Genomic DNA, 19146 nt, shown 5'->3' on the forward strand with positions numbered 1-19146 from the left:
ATATATATAGAGAGAGAGAGAGAGAGAGAGAGAGTTTAGACTATACCTACATTATATTTTTTGTTCTTTTTTTTCCCACAGAGGGGAAAAAAATCATATTCTTTAAGTAATGTCCCACATCTTGCTAATCATTCTCAAAAAACAAACATTTAATATTCTATTAAATATTGTATTGATAAGAATCTGTATGGTTATATGGTATATAGTAGCTGTCAACATCCACTTAAACAGAAAAAAAAAATCTCAAAATATATTTTGGAATGAAGAATGAAAATTATGCATGATCAAACTGATTGCCACTTTTTTTTAATCTGATGTAAACAAATAATATTTTAGAGATTTTTACTTAGAATTAGTACTTATATTTTGGTCAAAAAATCCATTGTTTAACTTTAAAATTCTTAATATATTATTATATAATAATATATATATATTTTTTTTTTTTGACTATTTTATGATACTTTATGTACTGTTTTTGTCCATTTTTTTATCTGATGAGAACAAATAATATTTTAGAGAGTTTACTGAATATGACTTAAATTTTGGTCATAAAAATCTATTGTATTACTTTAATAGTCTTTAATAATATAATATAATATAATATTTGTAAAAAAAAAAATGGACTATTTTATGATACTGTAGGTCCTCTTTTGTCCATCATATGACTTCAAAAGTCTTAATATAATATAATATAACATAATATAATAATAAAATGTATTTATATGTATATATGTAATATAATATATAATATAATAATAAAATGTATATGTATGTAAAATATTGGGACTATTTTTAACAGGACTTTGTTATGAAACTTTTTGTCCTGATGTGAACAAATAATATTTTTGAGTTTGTAGTGAATATGACTTTGTTGATTTAAAAAAAAAATCAAATGAAAGCAGTCATAATCTTAAAAGATATTTTGAAATAAAAAATTACAATTCTTTATGATCAAACTGATTGCCACAAAGTTTTAATCTGAAAAATATATTTACAGACTTAAATTTCATAGTCATACAAATCTACTGTATTACTTTAGAAGACTAATATAAAAATATAACATAATATAATATTTTTAGTGAATATGACAGATTACAAGTAAGACTAAAATAATATAATATAATATAATAATGTAGTCAACAGCAAATGGTTTTGGAACGGCATGAGGGTGAGTAATATGACAGATTTTTCATTTTTGCTGAAGTATTCCTTTAAGTAATGTCTCACATTTTGCAAATCACTCTCAAGGCCAAAAATGTTGACTACTCTAGCGGTCTTGAAGATTGCATGGTCTGGCTGCATGTGTGTCTGTGTCTGTGCGGTCCATCTCCATTTGGCGCTGTACGCTGGACTGGGCACAGACGGCTGGGAAACTCTTTGGAGGGAGCGGAGAGACCCCGCATCTGTGACAGCGTCCACGTGTGTGAATGCAGATGGTGGAAGACGTGGAGATGGCAGCTGCAGTCGATGAGCAGCGCTGGGATGATGAAGTGGGCAGGGCAGGTGGAGGGGGCTGCTTGCTCACCTATAAAAACCGCAATCCTCTCGGGAGCTGAGTCAGCACGCAGTATGGCGCTCAGCAGAGCCGCATGCGTAATTCCACCAAAGACCCATTTGTTTAGGTGTCTCTGCACCCCTGCATGGAAATAACTCAAAGAAGCTCCGGTGGGGCGTGGATGCACAAAAAAAGACATTGGAACGGACGGCTAGCGCTCACCCGAGGCCCACTCAGCAAACAAGCGTTGCGAGGCATCCAAGCCTGAATTGAGAATGCCTAAACATTCAATTCAGTTCCTGAATTTGATTTGAGGTGGCCAACAGTATGCAGAATTGGATTTCAAATGTATGCATCTAATAGTGAAATGGACTGCAATTTATTCCAACTGCCTGAAGTGCTTTTTAAATATGTACTTGGATATATAAAAATGCATTTCTTTTATGAAACAGACTTACTTTAAAAATTTTTTTTTTTTTTTTGTATAAACATTGCATTATATAATATGTGCAGCCTAAATAAATAAATAAAATGACATTAAATGGACTTACTCTCAAATTATGACATAAAATTATCATTTTATATTATTGTTTTATATTAATATTTTACAATAATTTTATATTATATAAATATTTAAATCATTTTATTATATTTGTAATCTAATGTGTGCCAGCCTCTTGCTTGTAAATTAACTCTTTATTTGTTTGTTTGCTTGTTTGTTTGGTTATTTATTTAATTATTTAACAATTCGTTCAAACTGCCTGAAGTGCTGTTTTAAACACACACACACACATATATATGTATATATATATATACAGTACTGTGCAAAAGTCTTAGGCCACTAGTATCACCAGCTAAAAAATGGTTTTAAGTCAGTTATTTCTAAGTTTTGCTGTAGTGTGTCAGTAGGAAATAAAAAATGAATCCTTTATGGAAATGAAAAATGATTTATTCTCAGATTATGATACAAAAAAAAAAACGTTTTCAAATTATTTTATATAAACATTGCATTATATTTGTAATCTAATATGTGCAGCCTCTCACTTTACATAAAAAATAAATTATAAATTGTGTATTTAAATAAATAATCTTTTTAATCTAATATGTACGGAGCCCCTAAAAATACGTGTGATAGTACAAGATACTAGTTATTCCGGTGTGTGTTTATATATATTTTTATATACATTTAAACCACAAAAAAATATATTATTTTGCATTTAATTAACTTATATTTTATATTTAATTTCATTATTCTTAATAATTTAACTCAAAACCCCTTTTATGGACCATTGTGAAAGAAAAATGCTCCAATTTACAGCACAATCTTAAAAATGTAAAAAGTAAAGCAAATATTATTTAAGCTTTGTGTTGGACAAATGAAATTCCAGAGTTGCATGACCTGAATTTCATTGCAATGCAATTTAATAACATCCTCTTCCTGCCATTTCCATTCAAATTCCAATTCGACATCCAGTGGGACGTGACCGATTCGATTCATTTCCAGACTCACGAATCAAAAGGTAATCAATTCTTAAATTGTGAATTTCGCCCCAACCCTGCAGCAAACACACGTCTTGGCATTAATGCAAATCCTGGAATGGCCATCGGCACGCTGACTCATCATGTTTGTCACAGTGAAGGAGCGATCAGAAGACGGCCCGGATCACCTTGCATGAGTTCCTCGGAGGCGCAGGAGATGATTGCTTAATGTGCTGTGCTGCTACCATTAAGCTGCTGCTTTGAAGATGTGTGCAGATGCTCTCTAAACCTCCGAGTAATCAGATGAGGATTGCGTAAGCCGGTTTGGGGAGCAGTTTACAAATAATCACGCAGGATAGAGCGAATACAAAAGCGCAGACAGAGACTGTAATTAGGACAGCTCCCCTGGCGGTATAGAGGTGCATGTGTGTTACTCCTTTGTATGATTCCGCACTGTATGAGTCAAAATCACATGCACTGTGTTTGCATGCACAGAGTTTGGTTGATCTTCTGAATGTACAGTTTATATGGAGTCTAAACAAAGAGGTCAAGGTTAGTTAGCTCCTGCTGGCAGATGCTGAAACTGCACTATTCTGCTGTCAAAGTCTGCCTGTTTGTCAATGTACGGACATGTTATGTGGGTATTTTGATATTTTGATCTGGCAAGCAACATAAAAATTGCTCTCAGATTATTATAGAAAAAAATATTTTATTTTAATTGTATTAAAATATTGTAATAAGTTTAAATGAATAAATAAACAAGCAAATGTGACCCTGGACCACAAAACCAGTCATAAGGGTCAAGTTTTTGAAATTGAGAATACATCATCTGAATAAGCTTTCCATTAATGTATGGTTTGTTAGGATAGGATAATATTTTTCTGAGATACAACTATTTGAAAATCTGGAATCTGAGGGTGCAAAAAAATCTAAATATTAAAAATAAATCGCTTTTAAAGTTGTCCAAATGAAGTCCTTAACCATGCATATTACAAATAAAAAATTAAGTTTTGATATATTTACGGTAGTAAATTTACAAAATATCTTCATGGAACATGATCTTTACGTAATATCCTAAAAAATTTGGCATAAAAGCCATTTTTGGCTATTGCTACAAATATACCTGTGTTACTTATGACTGGTTTTGTGGTCCAGGGTCACAAATAAATAATTAAATAAAATTAATAATAATAATAATAATCATTATTATTATTATTTGTCTATCTAATATATATAATATGTGCCAGGCTCTCACTCGAAATAACTAAATAATTTGATTATGATTATGATATAAAAAATTATAATTTTCTAAAAATAGCCTCGTGGTTAGCGCGTCGACATATAGCGCAACTGCGCTCACGGTGACCCGAGTTCAAATCCCGTCTCAAGGTCCTTTGCTGATCCCGCTCCCCTCTCTCCTCCCAGTGCTTTCCTGTCATCTCTCTCTACTGTCCTATCTATAAAAAAAATGCATACATTTTAAAATGTATTTTCTATTATATTATAGAAGATTTTAAAAATTTATTATATTTGTAATCTAATATGTGCCAGCCTCACATATAAATTAATTATTTAATTAATTTCATGAAATGGACTTACTTTCAGATTATGATTTTTTTTTTACAAATAATTTAAAATATTTTTTTGTATTATATATATTACAAAATTTCATTATATTTGTAATCTAATATGTGCCAACCTCTCAGTCAGTTAAATAAATAAATAAATAGTTTTTAATGAAATGGACATACTTTTGGATTAGGATATAAAAATGTTAAAGATTTTAAATAAAAGATTTCATTTTTGTGTGTTCGCCTGTTCGGCAAGTTGCAGTGAGTTGCAGTTGCAGATACAGTGGCATTCCAGATAAAGTTTGAATGGAGTAAAGCGTGTGTTTATTCTATTAAAGGGGTCATATAATGCCATTTTTGTACAAGCTAATATGATTCTTTAGGGTCTAAATTGAAAGTTTGTAATATACTTTAATTAAAAATTCTCATTAGTATTGTAAGAAAACACTCATTTTACCTGCTCAAAAACAGCTCTGTTTTCAGCACACGGTTTTAGTGCGTGTGTTTTTAAATGCTAATGAGCTTTGCTCGCCCCGCCCCTCTGTTCTGTGGGGCGTTTTTGATTCTTCAGATGTGCTTGCCTATACAAAAGTGAATATGTGATCAGACAACATAACTTATTCTGGCATAATATTGAAAAACATCAATTAGAGTATTTATAGTCTTGGATCATATGCATTTTCAGGATGAAAACAGTATTTTGCAGGTATTGTGTTACCATTAATTTTCATGCAGTTATAACTGTTTTTTATTTATTTAAATTTTTTACATTACTTCTTCACAGACACCGTTATAAACCATCTACAAAAGTAAGCTTAGTGTAGTGTTATCATGTTAACTTTAATACCTGCGTACACAGTTTGTAATAACACAATAACCATAACGTTTTGTTCATTATAAATGTGGGATTATTAATTATATTGAGAACGTCGTAAATAGAAAACATGCATGTACCCTGAATGTAAACATTAGCCACATACATCGTGAAGCGTGCTAGAGATTTGCAAAGATTAATATAAAGATTAATATAAAGGTTAATTAAACGTTACACTCACTTCTTCTGGAGGTTCAGCAGGAACACGAATAGTTGGTACCGATTCTTTTTTCAGGAGCAGCTTCTTAGCAAAACCAGCTTTATACTGACCTTCATTTATAAAGCAGTCTGGTGAAAAATGATTCGCGCAAACATGAAAACATTGACGTTGCTCGTGGGGAATATTCCCTTCAAAAGCAAAACTCAGCCACTGTGTCTTCAGCGTCACACGGTCGAACGGCTTGATTTGAGACAGGGTAAAACAAATAAGGAGATTAAAAAAAAACACTGGATGGATTTTTATCATTTTATGATGGTTGTGTACAGGCACTGCTAACACACATTTCAGTACAATCAACTTGTAAAAGTGCATGTACCATTATATGACCCCTTTAAGAAAGTGTAGACTATAATCTGGCCAAAGAAGAACTTTTGTTTTTTAATTAAATGTTCATTTAAAAGCAGCCTATGATCATTGTATTAGCCTGTTACCGTTACCCCTTACGGCTCCGATGACGTTTTGTTCTGTCCTTCAAGCGGTGCCAAATCACATCAGGAGCAAAGCAACTGGATTCGCGAGACCACAAGATTCTGGGATGCTTCTGAAACGTGCCGCGGCATAATATATATATATATATCTATGGGTATAAACACAAGCATTGACTTGACTAGAGCGACCGTGATCGGCTCCTGTGGCCGCGTCGGAGCCGTAATGTGCGGCAGACGTGGTGCGCAGATCAGCTCTCACATCACTGAATCTGCTGTTAAAAATGAACCATCCATTCATCATATCATCGTGCAAAAATAAGAATTAGTCTAATTAGAATCATTGTAATGTGACGATCGGGTGCGGGTCGGTTATCTAAATCAGAGAAAAATACAGGTGCGGGTGGGTGGTGGGCGGATAATTTATTTGAAGCAGCGGATTCGGGTGACGTTTGAGCTCATCCGCGCATCTCTAATATATATATATATATATATATATATATACATATACATATATACAGGTGCATCTCAATAAATTAGAATGTCGTGGAAAAGTTCATTTATTTCAGTAATTCAACTCAAATTGTGAAACTCATGTATTAAATAAATTCAATGCACACAGACTGAAGTAGTTTAAGTCTTTGGTTCTTTTAACTGTGATGATTTTGGCTCACATTTAACAAAAACCCACCAATTCACTATCTCAACAAATTAGAATATGGTGACATGCCAATCAGCTAATCAACTCAAAACACCTGCAAAGGTTTTCTGAGCCTTCAAAACGGTCTCTCAGTTTGGTTCACTACACTGTAAAAATTCCGTAAAATTTACGGTAAAAAAACGGCAGCTGTGGTTTCCGGAATTCTACCGTAAAATATATCGTAGCAACGTTTTAGGTTTTACGGTTTTAACTTAAATTTACAGTTAAATACTGTAATTTCATTAACTGATATAATGTTAATATACCAACCTATTGAAGTACTGAAATCTGTTTTGTACCTTTGTATTACACTGATAACCACCAAATGCAGATGGTGATGAGAAAGTCACATGAGGAGAAGGCGATTAGTCACCAGAAGAGACAGACGGCAGTGCGTAAGTGTTTTAATACTCATTCTTAGCTCTGTTGTTTAAATTAATTCCTTGTTGCTAGGAAAGAATAGTTCGTTTCCTACCTATTTCTATTCTGCTTTTTCGTTGTGGTTTATATTTTTGATTGCACTTACTGATCATTATAATAACTGCCCTTTAGCTTAAACTCCTTTCCTGCACTTAAGTGCGAAGTGTTAGTTTCGATTTGAGCCATTGCCCTGCGATTGGCTGGTGGTTGTGCTAATTAAAAGCGACCACAGCTTTTTTTCACTCTAGACTGTGTATTTGTTTGAGGTGTATGCACTGACGCGGAAGCGTCTGCGGAAGCGTTCAGCCGTCGTGTTCAGCCTCCTCGTGTGAAGACCGAGGAGTGTAAAGACCTGCGACTTTTTCCTGTGCGACTTGAACCGAGCAACGTCACCGAGCTACACACTTAAGTATCTTTTTCCTTCCTCACTCTGCTCTCCTATCCTCTTTCCTTCTACCTCTATCATGTGTCTCCAAAACATTCCGGTTCTCTCTCAGCCACGCTCTAACATCACTGCAGACGGCAACGTAATACTGCTAACCTCGCCCTATCTCTACATCTTCCACTACACCTCTGGCTTTCTCTGTGGGTCTCTGGAATTGTCAGTCAGCCGTCAACAAAGCTGACTTCATTTCTGCCTTTTCTTTAAAATCCACTCTCAGCATCTTGGGCTTGACTGAGACCTGGATTCGTCCAGAAGACTCAGCAACCCCAGCTGCTCTCTCTACTAATTTCTCTTTCTCTCATACTTCGCGTCAAGTTGGTCGGGGTGGGGGTACTGGCCTGCTCGTTTCACACAATTGGAAATACTCAACCCACTCTACCCTTTGCAATTACAACTCATTTGAATGTCATGCCATTACTGTATCAGCTCCGATAAAACTCTACCGTCCCCCTGGACAAATTCTAGCCACCTTCCTAGAGGAGCTGGACGGGTTGTTGTCCTCTTTCGTGGAGGATGGCACTCCACTCTTAGTCTTTGGTGATTTCAACATTCACCTAGACAAGCCTTATGCTACAGACTTCCACTCGCTACTAGCTTCATTTGATCTCAATCGCCTTACCACTACTAGCACGCACAAATCAGGCAACCAACTTGATTTAATTTACACACGCAATTGTACTGCAGATAACATTCTGGTACAACCGCTACATATCTCGGACCATTTCTTCATTACATTTACACTACATTTTGCTACCCGTGTGCCACCAACCCCCCTACCGGTTACTTTTAGACGAAACCTGCGCTCCCTTTCTCCTTCCCATCTTTCCTCTGTGGTATCCTCCTCTCTTCCCTCACCTACCCATTTCTCATCTCTGGATGTAAACGCAGCTACTGAAACTTTATGCTCTACCTTAACTTCTTGTCTAGACGACATTTGTCCTCTCTCCTCTAGGTCAGCACGGACTGCCCCTTCTAACCCCTGGTTATCTGATGTTCTTCGTGAACATCGGACTAAACTCAGAGCGGCAGAGAGAAAATGGCACAAATCAAACAACCCGTCGGACCTGAGTAGGTATCAGTCTCTGCTCTCATCTTTCTCTGCTGATGTCCACACTGCCAAATCCTCACATTTCCACAACAAGATCAACAGCGCTCCAGACATGCGTAATCTCTTCAGAACATTTAATTCTCTCCTCTGTCCCCTCCACCACCTCCCACCACTTCTATTACAGCTGATGACTTTGCTACTTTTTACAGACAAAACTAGATCGATCAGTGATCAGTTCTCACCTCCACGCACAGGACCCCAACCAACCACTTCCACTGCTAAACCTCCCATTTTCTCCTTCTGTCCCCTGACGGAGGCTGAAGTATCCAAACTTCTCCTCTCCAACCATCCTACAACATGTCCTCTTGACCCAATCCCTCGCACCTTCTGCAAGCAATCTCTCCCACGCTCTTACCGACACTCACACACATCATCAACACATCCCTCCTCACAGGCATCTTCCCCACTGCGTTCAAGCAGGCTCGGGTAACCCCACTGCTCAAAAAACCTACATTAAACACTTCTCTTATAGAAAACTATAGACCTGTCTCTCTCCTTCCATTCATAGCGAAAACACTTGAACGTGTTGTCTTCAACCAGGTCTCATTGTTTCTTTCACAGAACAACAAACTGGACGCTAAACAGTCAGGTTTCAGGAGTGGCCATTCAACTGAGACTGCACTTCTCTCGGTCACTGAAGCCCTGCGAATTGCAAAAGCCCATTCCAAATCATCAGTCCTCATTCTGCTGGATCTATCTGCCGCGTTTGACACTGTCAATCATCAGATACTCCTCTCCACTCTCTCATCACTGGGCATCGCTGGAATTCCACTTCGCTGGTTTGAATCCTATCTCACTGGTAGGTCTTTCAGGGTGGCCTGGGGAGGGGAGGTATCCAAAGCACATACACTGGTCACTGGGGTTCCTCAGGGATCGGTTCTTGGACCCCTCCTCTTCTCCACATACACTACATCACTGGGTCCCATCATACAGGCACATGGATTCTCCTACCACTGCTATGCTGATGACACACAGCTCTATCTCTCTTTTCAACCAGATGATCCAACGGTAGCTGCAAGGATCTCAGGTTGCCTGGCAGACATCTCGGCATGGATGAAAGAACATCACCTCCAGCTCAACCTGGCAAAGACTGAGCTTCTTGTCTTTCCTGCCGCTCCAACTCTACAGCATGACATCACGATCCAGTTAGGTTCATCAACAATTACCCCATCAACTTCGGTCAGAAATCTTGGTGTAATCTTTGATGACCAGCTGACCTTCAAAGACCACATTGCAAAGACTGCTCGATCTTGCAGGTTTGCACTACACAACATCAGAAAGATCAGGCCCTTTCTGACGGAGCATGCTGCACAACTTCTTGTCCAGGCCCTTGTCATTTCTAGGCTGGACTACTGCAATGCTCTTCTGGCTGGACTTCCATCAAACACAGTCAAACCTCTACAAATGATTCAGAATGCGGCACGACTGGTCTTCAAGGAACCCAAAAGAGCCCATGTTACACCTCTCTTTATCTCATTGCATTGGCTACCAATCGCAGCTCGCATCAAGTTCAAGACACTGATGCTTGCTCATAGAACAACCACAGGCTCAGCACCCGCCTACATGCACTCACTATTAAGAATCTACATCCCCTCCAGAAATCTGAGATCTGCTAGTGAGCGACGCCTCGTGGTACCATCACAAAGAGGCTCAAAATCACTCTCCAGAACATTCTCGTTCACCATTCCTGGCTGGTGGAATGATCTTCCCACCCATATTCGGAGTACTGGATCCCTGTCAATCTTCAAGCAACAGCTGAAAACTCATCTCTTTCGACACTACTTGACTTCAACCTACACATAAAAAAAAAAAAAAAAAATCTTTCTCCTTACTTATTCCTTCCCTTGCTAGCTTGTACTTATTTAAACAATGCCTGAGACTTGGTGTTACAAGCACTTCCTTTGTCGAATTGCCTCTTCAAGATGAATCGCTTCATGTGTTCCCCAAATTGTAAGTCGCTTTGGATAAAAGCATCTGCAAAATGACTAAATGTAAATGTAAATGTAATGAACCAAAGCCCATCACAAGCAGATTTTAAATAATAACATATATAGAAGGTGCACAGTGTCATTCACACAAACACTAAACACCATCATGGTGAGACTCATTAAACTGAAATATGCAATAAACATTAATTTAACAACATTAGATGTAACATACAACCCTGATAAACATAACTGATAAGAAAAAACTAAGAAGAAACCTAGTTATTTCAAAGAAAAAAACATCAAATTCAAACCAAATTTTAAATGCAGCGCAGGGAATTCTGGGAACATCAATTTACGGTTTTTCCCTGTAAATTTTACATTCTTTTTTACCGTTAAAATCACGGTCATTTTTTACAGTGTGGGCTACACAATCATGGGGAAGACTGCTGATCTGACAGTTGTCCAGAAGACAATCATTGACACCCTTCACAAGGAGGGTAAGCCACAAACATTCATTGCCAAAGAAACTGGCTGTTCACAGAGTGCTGTATCCAAGCATGTTAACAGAAAGTTGAGTGGAAGGAAAAACTGTGGAAGAAAAAGATGCACAACCAACCGAGAGAACCGTAGCCTTATGAGGATTGTCAAGCAAAATCGATTGAAGAATTTGGGTGAACTTCACAAGGAATGGACTGAGGCTGGGGTCAAGGCATCAAGAGCCACCACACACAGACATGTCAAGGAATTTGGCTACAGTTGTCGTATTCCTCTTGTTAAGCCACTCCTGAACCACAGACAACGTCAGAGGCGTCTTACCTGGGCTAAGGAGAAGAAGAACTGGACTGTTGCCCAGTGGTCCAAAGTCCTCTTTTCAGATGAGAGCAAGTTTGGTGGAGAAGCTCATAGCCCAAGTTGCTTGAAGTCCAGTGTTAAGTTTCCACAGTCTGTGATTATTTGGGGTGCAATGTCATCTGCTGGTGTTGGTCCATTGTGTTGGTCCAAGTCACTGCACCCGTTTACCAAGAAATTTTGGAGCACTTCCTTCTGCTGACCAGCTTTTTAAAGATTTTTTAAGATTTCATTTTTCTGCAGTATCTGGCACCTGCCCACACTGCCAAAAGCACCAAAAGTTGGTTAAGTGACCATGGTGTTGGTGTGCTTGACTGGCCAGCAAACTCACCAGACCTGAACCCCAGAGAGAATCTATGGGGTATTGTCAAGAGAAAAATGAGAAACAAGAGACCAAAAAATGCAGATGAGCTGAAGGCCACTATCAAAGAAACCTGGGCTTCCATACCACCTCAGCAGTGCCACAAACTGATCACCTCCATGCCGCACCGAATTGAGGCAGTAATTAAAGAAAAAGGAGCCCCTACCAAGTATTGAGTACATATACAGTAAATAAACATACTTTCCAGAAGGCCAACAATTCACTAAAAATGTTTTTTTTATTGGTCTTATGAAGTATTCTAATTTGTTGTTAAATGTGAGCCAAAATCATCACAATTAAAAGAACCAAAGACTTAAACTACTTCAGTCTGTGTGCACTGAATTTATTTAATACACGAGTTTCACAATCTGAGTTAAATTACTGAAATAAATGAACTTTTCCACAACATTCTAATTTATTGAGATGCACCTGTATATATACAGGTGCTGGTCATATAATTAGAATATCATCAAAAAGTTGATTTATTTCACTAATTCCATTCAAAAAGTGAAACTTGTATATTATATTCATTCATTACACACAGACTGATATATTTCAAATGTTTATTTCTTTTAATTTTGATGATTAGAGCTTACAGCTCATGAAAGTCAAAAATCAGTATCTCAAAATATTAGAATATGTACATTTGAGTTTGAATAAATGACCATCCCTACAGTATAAATTCTGGGTATCTCTTGTTCTTTGAAACCACAATAATGGGGAAGACTGCTGACTTGGCAATGATCCAGAAGACGAACATTGACGCCCTCCACAAAGAGGGTAAGTCACAGAAGGTCATTACTGAAAGGTGTGGCTATTTACAGAGTGCTGTATCAAAGCATATTAAATACAAAGTTGACTGGAAGGAAGAATTTGGGTAGGAAAAGGTGCACAAGCAACATGGATGACCGCACGCTTGAGAATACAGTCAAGCAAAGCCGATTCAAACACTTGGGAGAGCTTCACAAGGAGAGAACTGAAGCTGGAGTCAGTGCATCAAGAGTCACCACGCTCAGACGTCTTCATGAAAAGGGCTACCAAGCCACTTCTGAACCAGAGACAACGTCAGAAGCGTCTTACCTGGGCTGTGGAGAAAAAGAACTGGACTGTTGCTCAGTGGTCCAAAGTCCTCTTTTCAGATGAAAGTAAATTTTACATTTCATTTGGAAATCAAGGTCCCAGAGTCTGAAGGAAGAGTGGAGAGGCACAGAATCCATGTTGCTTGAAGTCCAGTGTGAAGTTTCCACAGTTTCCAAGTGATGATTTGGGCTGCCATGTCATCTGCTGGTGTTGGTCCACTGTGTTTTCTGATGTCCACAGTCAAGCAGCCATCAATGCTGATTTCATTTTCCAGCAGGACTTGGCACCTGCCTACACTGCCAAAGGTACCAAAAGCTGGTTCAATGACCATAGTGTTACTGTGCTTGATTGGCCAGAAAACTCGCCTGACCTGAGCCCCATAGAGAATCTATGGGGTATTGTCAAGAGGAAGATGAGAGACACCAGACCCAACAATGCAGATGAGCTGAAGGCCACTATCAGAGCAACCTGGGCTCTCATAACACCTGAGCAGTGCCACAGACTGATCGACTCCATGCCACGCCGCATTGCTGCAGTAATTCAGGCAAAAGGAGCCCCAACTAAGTATTGAGTGCTGTACATGCTCATACTTTTCATTTTCATACTTTTCAGTTGGCCAAGATTTCTAAAAATCCTTTCTTTGTATTGGTCTTAAGTAATATTCTAATATTTTGAGATACTGATTTTTGACTTTCATGAGCTGTAAGCTCTAATCATCAAAATTAAAAGAAATAAACATTTGAAATATATCAGTCTGTGTGTAATGAATGAATATAATATACAAGTTTCACTTTTTGAATGGAATTAGTGAAATAAATCAACTTTTTGATGATATTCTAATTATATGACCAGCACCTGTATATATATATATATATATATATATATATATATGTGTGTGTGTGTGTGTGTGTGTAAAATTTAATATGTGCCAGCCTCACACTTTAAATAAATAAATAAATAAATAAATACATACATACATACATTTCTTTTATGTTTAAAATGCTTGGTGTGATGCTTATGGCAGCAGTATTGGGAATAGTAAGTTATAAAAATAAAAATACAAATTGCTGACATAAACAAAAAAAATGTTCTCACAAAGAACTGCAAAGTTGAATGTCCATGATTTGAACACTTTTTAATGAGCTCACTATTAAGGGGAAAGTCTAGTCAGGGCACAAACCCAAAAGTTAACCTTTCAACAATCTTAGAAATGAGAAAAAAGTAATTAAAAGTTTAAAGCTATTACCTTATTTAAAATTATAGACTGTTTCCATAGTTTTCCCAGGGACAGAAAAGTTGCAGTAATTGAAGAATCTGTTTATATATTCAATAGAACTCGCCCTATACTTGCAAATTCAATCCCTCCTGTCCCACCGGAGCACGTCTACAAACATCTCGTCTTGTTTTTCTTATCTTCTGCACATTCTGAACAGCTACTATAATGCATCTTGGTTGAGACAAATGAATAGACAATTTTTTTTTTTGCTCTCTTGTACTGGAATGAAAGAGGCCGTGCACCGATAGACAGCTGGACGAGAGAGAGAGGGAGGAGGAATATATGAGCCGTGTTTTGTTTTGTTTTGTTTTTTTGCTTTCCTTTGAGTTATTTGTGCAGGAGCGGTGCTGCACGCATTTGCCTACTGAAGTCATGTAGTCAGCAAGAACAAAGCAGTGCTGTGACTCACTAATATTAGACCATTCTGCCCCTCTATGTTACTTCACAATCACCTGCACTGCATCCCAGTGCGAGCATATGGAACGTCTTAAAGGAACAGTTCACCCGAATAAGAAAATCATCTACTCACCCTCACGTCGTTCTGAATCTGGAGAATTTTCTTTCTTCAGTGCAACACAAAAGCAGCAGAATGTCCCAGTTGCTCTTTTCCATATAATGAAACCTGTCAGAGATCAGTTAAAAAGCACATGAGATGTCTTGAACAAAATATACTATGTAATATATATATATATATATATATATATATACAATCATGGCCAAAAGTATTGGCACCATTGGTAAATATGATCAAAGAAGGCTCTGAAAATAAACCTGCACTATTAATCCCTTTGACCTTTTATTTTTTAAAAATCATAAAAAATCGAACCTTTCATTAAACTAAAACAGTTGAAAATGGGGGAAAATCTCATTATGAAATTAATGTATTTCTCAAATACACGTTGGACAAAATTATTGGTACCCCTAGAAATTCTTATAAGTAAAATATCTCTGAAGTATATTCCCATTCATATTCACAATTTTGAGCACTCCAGGGTAATTATGAACATGAAATTATCCAGCCATGGCTTATAGGAGTAATATAAATAGGAGGGAAAACAAAGGCCAAATTCCCTTAATCATCCATCACAATGAGAAAAACCAAAGAATATATTTCTGATGTGCAGCAAAAGATAATTGAGCTTCACAAATTAGTGAAGTGTCTTTAAGAAAAGAGCTAGAGCAGTGAAAATTCCTATTTCTACCATCAGGGCAATAATTAAGAATTTCCAATCAACATAAAATGAATCTGCCTGGAAGAGGACGTGTGTCTATATCGTCCTAATGCACGGTGAGGAGGAGAGTTTGAGTGGCTAAAGACTCTAAAGGCTAAGGACCACAGCTGGAGAATTGCAGAAAATAGTTGAGTCTCGGGGTCAGAAAACCTTAAAAAAAAATGGTCAAACAGCAGCTACATCACCACATGTTGTTTGGAAGGGTTTCAAGAAAAATTCTCCTCGCTCATCCAAAAACAAACTCCAGCATATTCAGTTATCAGACACTACTGGAACTTCAAATGGGACTGGCTTCTGTGGTCAGATGAAACTAAAAAATGAGCTTTTTAGTAGCAAACACTCAAGATGGGTTTGGTGAACACAGGGATAAAAAGTACCCCATGTGTACAATGAAATATACTGCTGTATTTTTGATGTTGTATTTCTGCTGGAGGTCCTGGACATCTTGTTTAGACACATGGCATCATGGATTCTATCAAATACCAACAGATAAAAAATCAATAAGTGACTGATTCTGTTAGAAATCTTATAATGGGCCATGTTTGGATCTTCCAACCGTACAATAATCCAAACACAAACCTCAAAAACAACACAAAGATGGGTCACTGAGCACGAAACCAAGCTTCTGCTGGCCATTCCAGTCCTCTGACCTGAACCCTGTAGAACATGAGTGAACTGAAGAGAAGAAGCACCATCATGGAGCTGTGAATCTAAAGGGTCTGGAGTGATTCTGGATGAAGGAATGGTCTCTGATCTCTTGTCAGGTGTCTCTAACCTCATCAGGCATTATAGGAGAACATTTAGAGCTGTTAAACTGGCAAATGGAGGTTTCAAAAAGTATTGAATAAAAGGGTGCCGTTAATTGTGTCCAATGTGTATTAGAGAAAAACATTTATTTCATAATGATATTTCCCCCCCATTTAAAATTCTTATTATCCAATGAAAGGTTAGATTTTTGGGAATTTTTTAAATAAAAGATTAAAAGGAATAACAATGCAGATTAATTTTCACAGCCTTCTTTGATCATATTTACCATGACTGTATAAGCCTGATACCATATATATATATATATATATATATATATATACATTAAAATCATACAAAATAATTTTCATTTTTATTTAAACAAAATACATTTAATTAAATTTTATATCAGCTGATTGCCAAGGAAACATTTTTATTTAATTTTATTTAGTTATTAATTTGATGTAGTAAGATGCAAGATAACTACTAATTAATTAAAAGAAATTAATAAAAACTATTTAGACATTTTAAAAAACTAATAAAAATGTCAAAAACTAACATAAGAATTACTAAAACATTAAAAATTGAAAGGACAGAAAATATATAAATAAAAATCATTAAAACTATTATTAATTAAACTAAAATAACAGGCAAATAATGCTCAGCTATTTTTGAATGGCCCTCAATGAAGAAAAACTTAGGTGCTGTATTTCTGCAAACCATCTCCTTTTGTCTCCATGAATAAATATAAGAAGTCATAGAGGTTTGTAGTGAGTAAATAACTGCAGAATTTGGTCTTTTTGAGTGAATTATTCAGTGTCAGTGAAGTTCATTCATACACGACACACAAACAATGAACCTTGATTTGAAAATTTTGCCAAATGCATTGAGTGATTATGCATGATTGAGAGGGTGGACTTGAAACAGCACATACATTTAAAACATAATAGTTTGTGACCAATAATATACCTGAAAATGTCAGTACTTACATTTACATTGTTGCATTGATCTCCAGTGTAAGTTCCAGCTGAATAACGCACGATAAAATACACACGTGAATATTAAATGACCGAATAACCGCTAATTATTGTCTTTGGTTCCTTTAAAAATGTAAGTGGTTAAGCGAATGCAGAAATGACCACATTGCATAAAATGTCCGAGATTTGGCATTATTTTGACATACTCGGTCCTTATTAACGCGTATTTAAATCGCTTTGAAGTTCACTGTAGATCCCGCCTTCTCGCATTCCACGATTGGTCGATTCTGTACGACGCCTGCACGCTATTGGTCAAACCACTTTTCAGTCATTACCTTCAGAAAGTATGAAAACTAAACCAAAACCCAGGCGTTTTCTGCTACTATGCACGTCTCCTCGGTTCTGCTATGTTTACATTACATCATAAACTCGTTCAAGTATTTCGACTTTCTGAGATAAAAGAAACTCAGCGTTAAAACAGCGGGAAATACCGCATGTGGTTCACTCGAGGAGGGTCTTGGTGTAATATCATAGTCATATAAAAACTTTGCTCTCAATTTATGGCTGTGAAACACATGAGTATGCTAAATTATGCATGAGAGACCAGCCTTTATATATTAATCTCTGCACTGTTATGTGGTTCTGTGTTTGGCCACTGTTAAAATTTCTGAGCATATGCAGATACAGATGGTGAAATGGAGGGACTTGATACAGTATATTCTGTATGAAGAGCAATACAGAGAGAGCAGACAGAACCCAAATCACACAGCCGATATCATGCATTTGTTCTGGAACGAGCCAGAATCCATGAGCTGCTGCTGTGAAGTTCCAGTTGTTGGAGCCAAGATAAGACTTTACATACCAATGAAACTACTGGAGTGTCCCAAGTCTTAAAGGGATAGTTCACCTAAAAATGAAATTTCTGTCATCATTTAGCCTGCTCCCCTAATGTCATTCAGAATCTGTATGCTGTTAATTTTTCTGTGGAACACAATGAATATTCAGCTCTTTTGCATACAATAATAAGATGTCATGCTGACCATGCAAGTCCAAAAAGGATAATATGAATTATATGATGAATGATAATATGAAGTAATTTGAAAAATATTTTATTATAATAATCTTCTTTTTTTTTTATTTTTTTTTTTATAAATAATACTATATATATATAAAAAAGTATAACACACCTTTTTGTGTATTATATTCTGAGTATTCCGAAAAAATATTACCATTCAAAAGTTGGGGTTAAAAATCCCTTCTGCTCACCAATGAAGCATTTATTTGATCAAATACAGGGGGCGAAACAAATAAATTGTGAAATATTATTGCAATTTAAAATAACAGTTTTCTATGTGAATATATTATAAAATGTAATTTATTACTTGTGATCAAAGCTGAATTTTCAGCATCATGACTCCAGTCTTCAGTGTCACACGATCCTTCAGAAATCATTAATATGCTGATTTGCTTCTCAAGAAACATTTCTAATTATTATCAATGTTGAAAAGTTGTGCTGCTTCATATTTTTAAGGAAACCGATACATTTCAAGATTGTTTGATTAATAGAAAGTTCAACATTATAAATTAAACACTGTAACATTATAAATGTCTTCATTGCCACTTTTGATGCATCAATTTAATGCATCCTTACTGAATGAAAGTAATTTCTTTAAAAAAAAAAAGTATATGATTTGCATGATTCATATGACCAAATTTCAGACCAAATCTTAATAATGATGTTATATTCCTATATATATATATATATAAACTTATTATTACAAAATAAATAAATCTCTCCAAACTGTAGTCACCAAAAGGTCCTCATCAGTCAGACACAGAGAAGGAATGAGAGTGACTGCCAACATTCCTTTGTACTAATTAAAACTAACGACTCCAGGTGCTGCCTGCAATCGACATAACGAAGAGCCAGGCGGCATGTTTGCGTTGGTGGTTTGCCTTGAT

At 36.5% G+C, this 19146-nt stretch overlaps 1 protein-coding gene across 1 annotated transcript; it reads left to right on the forward strand.

Moving 5' to 3' along the window:
- The first annotated feature begins 9074 nt into the window (after nt 1-9074).
- Nucleotides 9075-10677, forward strand: LOC131522060 (uncharacterized). The gene is made up of 2 exons (XM_058747282.1): nt 9075-9536; nt 9735-10677. The coding sequence occupies exon 2, from the start codon at nt 9791-9793 to the stop codon at nt 10538-10540; it is 750 nt and encodes a 249-aa protein (XP_058603265.1). The 5' UTR covers nt 9075-9536; nt 9735-9790; the 3' UTR covers nt 10541-10677.
- The last annotated feature ends 8469 nt before the right edge of the window (nt 10678-19146 follow it).

Source organism: Onychostoma macrolepis, chromosome 16, assembly GCF_012432095.1.
Source record: "Onychostoma macrolepis isolate SWU-2019 chromosome 16, ASM1243209v1, whole genome shotgun sequence".
NCBI classification, from domain to species: domain Eukaryota; kingdom Metazoa; phylum Chordata; class Actinopteri; order Cypriniformes; family Cyprinidae; genus Onychostoma; species Onychostoma macrolepis.